This window comes from Oncorhynchus keta, unplaced genomic scaffold, assembly GCF_023373465.1.
Source record: "Oncorhynchus keta strain PuntledgeMale-10-30-2019 unplaced genomic scaffold, Oket_V2 Un_contig_7803_pilon_pilon, whole genome shotgun sequence".
In the NCBI taxonomy this organism is placed as follows: Eukaryota; Metazoa; Chordata; class Actinopteri; order Salmoniformes; family Salmonidae; genus Oncorhynchus; species Oncorhynchus keta.
The window spans coordinates 47,420-58,322 of NW_026289686.1; the positions used below are offsets into that span (position 1 = coordinate 47,420).

The 10,903-nt window shown below is 43.5% G+C and overlaps 1 protein-coding gene and 1 long non-coding RNA gene across 16 annotated transcripts; one reads left to right on the plus strand and one right to left on the minus strand.

Annotated features, from left to right (window-relative positions):
* Window positions 1-1,805: 1,805 nt before the first annotated feature.
* LOC127926568 (uncharacterized) lies at window positions 1,806-6,394 on the minus strand. Of its 15 annotated transcripts, none has more exons than XM_052511999.1 (3): window positions 4,847-6,394; window positions 2,495-4,522; window positions 1,806-2,428 (listed from the first exon to the last, which is right to left on the minus strand). In XM_052511999.1, exons 1-3 carry the CDS (start codon window positions 5,024-5,026, stop codon window positions 2,234-2,236), a joined length of 2,403 nt encoding a protein of 800 aa, XP_052367959.1. In that variant the 5' UTR covers window positions 5,027-6,394; the 3' UTR covers window positions 1,806-2,233. The 15 variants fall into 15 exon arrangements, with proteins under 15 accessions (XP_052367959.1, XP_052367952.1, XP_052367963.1 ...); XM_052511992.1 differs by having other exon boundaries at window positions 2,495-4,774; XM_052512003.1 differs by having other exon boundaries at window positions 2,495-4,090; window positions 4,631-6,394.
* Window positions 6,395-9,986: 3,592 nt separating this feature from the next.
* LOC127926563 (uncharacterized) lies at window positions 9,987-10,489 on the plus strand. The gene is made up of 3 exons (XR_008124458.1): window positions 9,987-10,090; window positions 10,127-10,293; window positions 10,426-10,489. It is a non-coding gene; the product is annotated as an uncharacterized LOC127926563 (long non-coding RNA).
* Window positions 10,490-10,903: the final 414 nt, after the last annotated feature.

Below are 10,903 nucleotides of genomic sequence, written 5' to 3' on the forward strand. Positions count from 1 at the left end.
ATTTAGACCTGGGACACCAGTCATTGTTCCCCTCTAATCAGAGACTGATTTAGACCTGGGACACCAGTCACTGTTCCCCTCTAATCAGAGACTGATTTAGACCTGAGACACCAGTCATTGTTCCCCTCTAATAAGGGACTGATTTAGACCTGAGACACCAGTCATTGTTCCCCTCTAATCAGAGACTGATTTAGACCTGAGACACCAGTCATTGTTCCCCTCTAATCAGAGACTGATTTAGACCTGAGACACCAGTCATTGTTCCCCTCTAATAAGGGACTGATTTAGACCTGAGACACCAGTCATTGTTCCCCTCTAATAAGGGACTGATTTAGACCTGAGACACCAGTCATTGTTCCCCTCTAATAAGGGACTGATTTAGACCTGAGACACCAGTCATTGTTCCCCTCTAATCAGAGACTGATTTAGACCTGAGACACCAGTCATTGTTCCCCTCTAATAAGGGACTGATTTAGACCTGAGACACCAGTCATTGTTCCCCTCTAATCAGAGACTGATTTAGACCTGAGACACCAGTCATTGTTCCCCTCTAATAAGGGACTGATTTAGACCTGAGACACCAGTCATTGTTCCCCTCTAATAAGGGACTGATTTAGACCTGAGACACCAGTCATTGTTCCCCTCTAATAAGGGACTGATTTAGACCTGAGACACCAGTCATTGTTCCCCTCTAATAAGGGACTGATTTAGACCTGAGACACCAGTCATTGTTCCCCTCTAATAAGGGACTGATTTAGACCTGAGACACCAGTCATTGTTCCCCTCTAATAAGGGACTGATTTAGACCTGAGACACCAGTCATTGTTCCCCTCTAATCAGGGACTGATTTAGACCTGAGACACCAGTCATTGTTCCCCTCTAATAAGGGACTGATTTAGACCTGAGACACCAGTCATTGTTTCCCCTGATTTAGACCTAATCAGGGACTGATTTAGACCTGAGACACCAGTCATTGTTCCCCTCTAATAAGGGACTGATTTAGACCTGAGACACCAGTCATTGTTCCCCTCTAATAAGGGACTGATTTAGACCTGAGACACCAGTCATTGTTCCCCTCTAATAAGGGACTGATTTAGACCTGAGACACCAGTCATTGTTCCCCTCTAATTGATTTTGGGACACCAGTCACTGTTCCCCTCTAATAAGGGACTGATTTAGACCTGAGACACCAGTCATTGTTCCCCTCTAATAAGGGACTGATTTAGACCTGAGACACCAGTCATTGTTCCCCTCTAATAAGGGACTGATTTAGACCTGAGACACCAGTCATTGTTCCCCTCTAATCAGGGACTGATTTAGACCTGACACCAGACACCAGTCTAATCAGAGACTGTTAGACTGATTTAGACCTGAGACACCAGTCATTGTTCCCCTCTAATGAATTTGATTGAGGTCATTGAGTTCCCCTCTAATCAGAGACTGATTTAGACCTGAGACACCAGTCATTGTTCCCCTCTAATAAGGGACTGATTTAGACCTGAGACATCAGTCACTGTTCCCCTCTAATCAGAGACTGATTTAGACCTGAGACACCAGTCATTGTTCCCCTCTAATCAGGGACCGATTTAGACCTGGGACACCAGGTGGTTGCAATGAATGATTAGGTAGAACAGAAAACCAGCAGGTTCCGGACCTCGTAGGGTCAGAGTTGAATACACCTGATGTGAGGCCTAGTGGTCCATCTGAGACTGAGTGTGTGACTATTTACTAACCATTCATTAATACATGATTAGTTAAGTCATTTGACCAAACAAACTTTAACAGGAAGTATGATGCCTTAAATAAATGTTGAACCAAACCAGTATGTTTATTAAAACACATATGAACTTTACATATTAACTTTACATATGAACTTTACATATTAACTTTACATATGAACTTTACATATGAACTTTATGCCTTTAGCTGCATTAAACAACACAGACGTGAGCTCTTTTATTTTCATTGTCCTGACATTCATTCATCCACACAATGTATTTTATCAAATGTATGTACACAAACTGCTATTAAAGCCTTTATATAGTCACTTTGTGAGCCCAGAGTGTAATAATCTAGATCATTTAATGAACATAGATCATTTAATGTACATAATGATGTGTAGATTAATGAATCCCTTTAAAATGAGCTGCTGACTGATTGGTAAAAATAAAACAGATTTTTAAATGTTTTTTTCATCAAAAAGTCATAGATTCATTACCATTAGTAAAACCTACTACGAAGCAGAGTACGTGGCAGGTTGTATCTCTATCCGTACTGCCGTCAGGTCATTGTGTTGTATCTCTATCCGTACTGCCGTCAGGTCATTGTGTTGTATATCTATCCGTACTGCCGTCAGGTCATTGTGTTGTATCTCTATCCGTACTGCCGTCAGGTCATTGTGTTGTATCTCTATCCGTACTGCCGTCAGGTCATTGTGTTGTATATCTATCCGTACTTCAGGTCATTGTGTTGTATCTATCCGTACTGCCGTCAGGTCATTGTGTTGTATCTCTATCCGTACTGCCGTCAGGTCATTGTGTTGTATCTCTATCCGTACTGCCGTCAGGTCATTGTGCTGTATCTCTATCCGTACTGCCGTCAGGTCATTGTGTTGTATCTCTATCCGTACTGCCGTCAGGTCATTGTGCTGTATCTCTATCCGTACTGCCGTCAGGTCATTGTGTTGTATATCTATCCGTACTGCCGTCAGGTCATTGTGTTGTATATCTATCCGTACTGCCGTCAGGCCATTGTGTTGTATCTCTATCCGTACTGCCGTCAGGTCATTGTGTTGTATCTCTATCCGTACTGCCGTCAGGTCATTGTGTTGTATCTCTATCCGTACTGCCGTCAGGTCATTGTGCTGTTCATTGTGCTGTATATCTATCCGTACTGCCGTCAGGTCATTGTGTTGTATCTCTATCCATACTGCCGTCAGGTCATTGTGTTGTATCTCTATCCGTACTGCCGTCAGGTCATTGTGCTGTTCATTGTGCTGTATATCTATCCGTACTGCCGTCAGGTCATTGTGCTGTTCATTGTGCTGTATATCTATCCGTACTGCCGTCAGGTCATTGTGTTGTATCTCTATCCGTACTGCCGTCAGGTCATTGTGCTGTTCATTGTGCTGTATATCTATCCGTACTGCCGTCAGGTCATTGTGTTGTATCTCTATCCGTACTGCCGTCAGGTCATTGTGCTGTTCATTGTGCTGTATATCTATCCGTACTGCCGTCAGGTCATTGTGTTGTATCTCTATCCATACTGCCGTCAGGTCATTGTGTTGTATCTCTATCCGTACTGCCGTCAGGTCATTGTGTTGTATCTCTATCCGTACTGCCGTCAGGTCATTGTGCTGTTCATTGTGCTGTATCTCTATCCGTACTGCCGTCAGGTCATTGTGTTGTATCTCTATCCATACTGCCGTCAGGTCATTGTGTTGTATCTCTATCCGTACTGCCGTCAGGTCATTGTGCTGTATCTCTATCCGTACTGCCGTCAGGTCATTGTGTTGTATCACTATCCGTACTGCCGTCAGGTCATTGTGTTGTATCTCTATCCATACTGCCGTCAGGTCATTGTGCTGTATCTCTATCCGTACTGCCGTCAGGTCATTGTGCTGTATCTCTATCCGTACTGCCGTCAGGTCATTGTGCTGTATCTCTATCCGTACTGCCGTCAGGTCATTGTGCTGTTCATTGTGCTGTATCTCTATCCGTACTGCCGTCAGGTCATTGTGTTGTATCTCTATCCATACTGCCGTCAGGTCATTGTGTTGTATCTCTATCCGTACTGCCGTCAGGTCATTGTGCTGTATCTCTATCCGTACTGCCGTCAGGTCATTGTGTTGTATCACTATCCGTACTGCCGTCAGGTCATTGTGTTGTATCTCTATCCGTACTGCCGTCAGGTCATTGTGCTGTATCTCTATCCGTACTGCCGTCAGGTCATTGTGCTGTATCTCTATCCGTACTGCCGTCAGGTCATTGTGCTGTATCTCTATCCGTACTGCCGTCAGGTCATTGTGTTGTATCTCTATCCGTACTGCCGTCAGGTCATTGTGTTGTATCTCTATCCGTACTGCCGTCAGGTCATTGTGCTGTATCTCTATCCGTACTGCCGTCAGGTCATTGTGCTGTATCTCTATCCGTACTGCCGTCAGGTCATTGTGCTGTATCTCTATCCGTACTGCCGTCAGGTCATTGTGCTGTATCTCTATCCGTACTGCCGTCAGGTCATTGTGCTGTATCTCTATCCGTACTGCCGTCAGGTCATTGTGTTGTATCTCTATCCGTACTGCCGTCAGGTCATTGTGTTGTATCTCTATCCGTACTGCCGTCAGGTCATTGTGTTGTATCTCTATCCGTACTGCCGTCAGGTCATTGTGTTGTATCTCTATCCGTACTGCCGTCAGGTCATTGTGTTGTATCTCTATCCGTACTGCCGTCAGGTCATTGTGTTGTATCTCTATCCGTACTGCCGTCAGGTCATTGTGTTGTATCTCTATCCGTACTGCCGTCAGGTCATTGTGCTGTATCTCTATCCGTACTGCCGTCAGGTCATTGTGCTGTATCTCTATCCGTACTGCCGTCAGGTCATTGTGCTGTATCTCTATCCGTACTGCCGTCAGGTCATTGTGTTGTATCTCTATCCGTACTGCCGTCAGGTCATTGTGTTGTATCTCTATCCGTACTGCCGTCAGGTCATTGTGTTGTATCTCTATCCGTACTGCCGTCAGGTCATTGTGTTGTATCTCTATCCGTACTGCCGTCAGGTCATTGTGCTGTATCTCTATCCGTACTGCCGTCAGGTCATTGTGCTGTATCTCTATCCGTACTGCCGTCAGGTCATTGTGTTGTATCTCTATCCGTACTGCCGTCAGGTCATTGTGCTGTATCTCTATCCGTACTGCCGTCAGGTCATTGTGCTGTTCAGATCTCTGTAGCGTCCCAAATGGCATTCTATTCCCTATATAGTGATATAACCCCCCCACACTGGGCCCTGGTCCAAAGTAGTACACTACCATTTGGAAACTCAGACCTTGTGTATCAAGAAAACACTGATTGTCAAGAATAAATAAGAAAAGATGACCAGTCTGTAAAATAAGCAGCAGAAGGTTAATATAGTGAGACAGATCAGGAAGAGGATTGCATAGTGAACCCTTTAATTAAGGAGAAGATATTCAAATATTATAAACGACCAACTGAAAAGAAGACGTGCAGCAAAACGAAGTTATTAAGTTATTAAGTTATTAATAGTTATTATGAGTTATTAAGGCAAATGTTTCAACATTTATAACATGGCACATTTAAGAAGTCCAATAGTGACTGGATTTCCAGCTCTTTCTGGTCATTGTGTCTGTTTAAAACACACAGGTATTAACACAGGATAAGCATTTTTAAAAGCCTGATAAGACATTATAAAAGGTTCAGGCTAATAACACATTATCACACGTTTTAACCTGGGTGCTTTCAGTAAAGTGGAACCAAAAACAGCTGAAGTATTAAATTACTCATTGTAATGTGCATTTCTCTACGTTCTTGCTTTACCAAACAACACAAGCCTTTCCTTGTATGACAGAACCAATAATTAATTACAGGACTAAAGTGAAACTAGGTGGTGGAGTAGAAATGTGTAAAACAAACGAAAACCTCATGCATTGCAGCCATTCACCCAATCACTGATGTCTAATGTTCATAGTGAGAGCAGCCATTCACCCAATCACTGATGTCTAATGTTCTTAGTGAGAGCAGCCATTCACCCAATCACTGATGTCTAATGTTCATAGTGAGAGCAGCCATTCACCCAATCACTGATGTCTAATGTTCTTAGTGAGAGCAGACATTCACCCAATCACTGATGTCTAATGTTCTTAGTGAGAGCAGCCATTCACCCAATCACTGATGTCTAATGTTTATAGTGAGAGCAGCCATTCACCCAATCACTGATGTCTAATGTTCTTAGTGAGAGCAGCCATTCACCCAATCACTGATGCCTAATGTTCTTAGTGAGAGCAGCCATTCACCCAATCACTGATGTCTAATGTTCATAGTGAGAGCAGCCATTCACCCAATCACTGATGTCTAATGTTTATAGTGAGAGCAGCCATTCACCCAATCACTGATGTCTAATGTACTTAGTGAGAGCAGCCATTCACTGATGCCTAATGTTCTTAGTGAGAGCAGCCATTCACCCAATCACTGATGTCTAATGTTTATAGTGAGAGCAGCCATTCACCCAATCACTGATGTCTAATGTTCTTAGTGAGAGCAGCCATTCACCCAATCACCGATGCCTAATGTTCATAGTAAGAGCAGCCATTCACCCAATCACCGATGCCTAATGTTCATAGTGAGAGCAGCCATTCACCCAATCACTGATGTCTAATGTTCTTAGTGAGCAGCCATTCACCCAATCACTGATGTCTAATGTTCTTAGTGAGAGCAGCCATTCACCCAATCACTGATGCCTAATGTTCATAGTGAGCAGCCATTCACCCAATCACTGATGTCTAATGTTCATAGTGAGAGCAGCCATTCACCCAATCACTGATGTCTAATGTTCATAGTGAGAGCAGCCATTCACCCAATCACTGATGTCTAATGTTCTTAGTGAGAGCAGCCATTAACCCAATCACTGATGCCTAATGTTCTTAGTGAGAGCAGCCATTAACCCAATCACTGATGTCTAATGTTCTTAGTGAGAGCAGCCATTCACCCAATCACTGATGTCTAATGTACTTAGTGAGAGCAGCCATTCACCCAATCACTGATGCCTAATGTTCTTAGTGAGAGCAGCCATTCACCCAATCACTGATGTCTAATGTTTATAGTGAGAGCAGCCATTCACCCAATCACTGATGTCTAATGTTCTTAGTGAGCAGCCATTCACCCAATCACTGATGTCTAATGTTCTTAGTGAGCAGACATTCAGCCAATCACTGATGCCTAATGTTCATAGTGAGAGCAGCCATTCACCCAATCACTGATGTCTAATGTTCTTAGTGAGCAGCAGCCATTCACCCAATCACTGATGTCTAATGTTCTTAGTGAGAGCAGCCATTCACCCAATCACTGATGTCTAATGTTCTTAGTGAGAGCAGCCATTCACTGATGCCTAATGTTCTTAGTGAGAGCAGCCATTCACCCAATCACTGATGTCTAATGTTTATAGTGAGAGCAGCCATTCACCCAATCACTGATGTCTAATGTTCTTAGTGAGAGCAGCCATTCACCCAATCACCGATGCCTAATGTTCATAGTAAGAGCAGCCATTCACCCAATCACCGATGCCTAATGTTCATAGTGAGAGCAGCCATTCACCCAATCACTGATGTCTAATGTTCTTAGTGAGAGCAGCCATTCACCCAATCACTGATGCCTAATGTTCATAGTGAGAGCAGCCATTCACCCAATCACTGATGTCTAATGTTCTTAGTGAGAGCAGCCATTCACCCAATCACTGATGTCTAATGTTCTTAGTGAGAGCAGCCATTCACCCAATCACTGATGTCTAATGTTCTTAGTGAGAGCAGCCATTCACCCAATCACTGATGTCTAATGTTCTTAGTGAGAGCAGCCATTCACCCAATCACTGATGTCTAATGTTCATAGTGAGAGCAGCCATTCACCCAATCACTGATGTCTAATGTTCTTAGTGAGAGCAGCCATTCACCCAATCACTGATGCCTAATGTTCATAGTGAGCAGCCATTCACCCAATCACTGATGTCTAATGTTCTTAGTGAGAGCAGCCATTCACCCAATCACTGATGTCTAATGTTCATAGTGAGAGCAGCCATTCACCCAATCACTGATGTCTAATGTTCATAGTGAGAGCAGCCATTCACCCAATCACTGATGTCTAATGTTTATAGTGAGAGCAGCCATTCACCCAATCACTGATGTCTAATGTTCATAGTGAGCAGCCATTCACCCAATCACTGATGTCTAATGTTCATAGTGAGAGCAGCCATTCACCCAATCACTGATGTCTAATGTTCTAATGTTTAGTGAGAGCAGCCATTCACCCAATCACTGATGTCTAATGTTCTTAGTGAGAGCAGCCATTCACCCAATCACTGATGTCTAATGTTCTTAGTGAGAGCAGCCATTCACCCAATCACTGATGTCTAATGTTCATAGTGAGAGCAGCCATTCACCCAATCACTGATGTCTAATGTTCTTAGTGAGAGCTTAACCAATGATATCAGTCGTGAAAAAATAACCCTGGATTGTTAGCAAGCACTACATCCAAGAAACTATGTAAGTGTATTATGTCTTTTGTTGCGTTAAACATTTAAGCACCTTAAAAAAAAAAAGGAGACAGAATCCGAGCTTGTCAAAAAGTGACTGTTGTTTTCCAAAAAATATCTAAAATCAAAACGTAATGATTTGAGGCTTGACATCATGCTAAACAACAACACTGCATATAGAAGAAAGGTGAACATGAACATAGAGCTTGTACTGCTATTCTTTTATTATTATTAAATCTTACAATGAACCTAGGCTACTTTATCTGACCAGGAAGTGATGTCATAAGACCACAGTTGACCCTGGTACACTGAGCTACAGATGACTCCGTTATTAAATATTGCCATAGATTGTTTCTCTCGTGCCATCAATAGTTCTTCTACTTTAACTTCACAGCTAGCTACCGAAATAAAACCCCCCTTTCTCCTTCTTAAATACAAGTAGATCGGGTCTGATGGCAAATAGAAAGGGTTGATCATTCTAAATGCGTTTATGTTTCAGGATGGTACAGTATAGTGACGTCTTAACACACTCTCCATTTTCTGACATTTTAACTAGAAAACAAACTGATGCAAACAGTTATTTTCCTTTTTTAAAGTGCCTTTAGTCAGCCTAAATCCATACACAGATCTACATTAAATATATCTATATGTGTTAACATATCCATATATTATAGAATTGACGGTAGTGTGGAACATGTCACTTTTGAAAGACTAGGGACTATAGTGGATATACAACATCCACATTCGGCTTATTGGTAACAGGTGGGTGTCGTCATAGGCCTCAATGCCGGTGCTAAAGAAACAGACTCATCACGGTCATTACACATTATAAAATCTTAGAAAACTATGCAAACCACCCCATTTATATCACCATGAGCAGATTCCCTGGACCAAAAAGCTCTTTCAAACAGAGATTCTCCATTCAGCTTGCCTTCTAGTCCAAGACGAGGCAAAATGCATGTCTGGGAAAGGGGCCTGATGGGTAATGGTTCGTTGTGTCATGACAGAGTGAAGGTAGTTGTTACAGGCACAACCTTTAGGTCTACATATCCTTTAGGTCTACATATCCTTTAGGTCTACATATCCTTTAGGTCTACATATCCTTTAGGTCTACATATCCTTTAGGTCTACATATCCTTTAGGTCTACATACTGAGTCATATCCTTTATGTGGTAATTATAACCATGATATTCAGGCCTACAGACAGTAGAACCATCCTGTCAAGTGTTACCTCATTAACTAGCTAGTAGCTACCTACTTTGTCTTCAAGGGACGGTTTCCCGAACAAAGAATAATCTTGGACTTTCAAATGGAGATTATCTATTGATTTAGACCTTTTAGTCCAGGATTTGTTGTCCGGGAAACTCGCCCTAAGTGTACAGAGAAAAGACACATCATCGACAACAATTAGTCCTGCATAAACATGAACATTATTTACAACCCTGTTTGCTTGGTTAAACTAAGGCCAACTTCACACAACTACCACAATGTATAGTGAGTGATCTCTAGGCAACGGCACAGTGTAACCAGGCTGGTTTCTGTGTCACTCGTCCAAACAGCTCTGGATTAGTTGGACGTGGTTTGCATCATGTGGCCCAGAGGATAGAACAGTCACTTGTTAATGCTTCACAGTCCTGTCCTGAATGATATGCTGCCTGTCTCCTTCAGGCCTGTCCCAAATGATATGCAGTCTCTCTCCCCTTCAGGCCTGTCCCAAATGATATGCTGCCTGTCTCCTTCAGGCCTGTCCCAAATGATATGCAGTCTCTCTCCCCTTCAGGCCTGTCCCGAATGATATGCTGCCTGTCTCCTTCAGGCCTGTCCCAAATGATATGCTGTCTGTCCCGAATGATATGCCGCCTGTCTCCTTCAGGCCTGTCCCGAATGATATGCTGCCTGTCTCCTTCAGGCCTGTCCCAAATGATATATGCTGTCTGTCTCCTTCAGGCCTGTCCCAAATGATATGCTGCCTGTCTCCTTCAGGCCTGTCCCGAATGATATGCTGTCTGTCTCCTTCAGGCCTGTCCCAAATGATATGCTGTCTGTCTCCTTCAGGCCTGTCCCAAATGATATGTGTCTCTCTCCTTCAGGCCTGTCCCAAATGATATCAGGCCTGCTGAATGATATGCTGTCTCCTTCAGGCCTGTCCCGAATGATATGTCTCCCCTTCAGGCCTGTCTCCTTCAGGCCTGTCCCGAATGATATGCTGCCTGTCTCCTTCAGGCCTGTCCCAAATCCCGAATGATATGCTGCCTGTCTCCTTCAGGCCTGTCCCAAATGATATATGCTGCCTGTCTCCTTCAGGCCTGTCCCAAATGATATGCTGCCTGTCTCTTCAGGCCTGTCCCAAATGATATGCTGTCTGTCTCCTTCAGGCCTGTCCCGAATGATATGCTGCCTGTCTCAGGCCTTCAGATGCTGCCTGTCCCAAATGATATGCTGCTGCCTGTCTCCTTCAGGCCTGTCCCAAATGATATGCTGTCTGTCTGTCTCCTTCAGGCCTGTCCCGAATGATATGCTGCCTGTCTCCTTCAGGCCTGTCCCAAATGATATGCTGCCTGTCTCCTTCAGGCCTGTCCCAAATGATATGCTGCCTGTCTCTTTCAGGCCTGTCTTCAACTTCACCACATCTCGTCCCCGGGATAGAGAA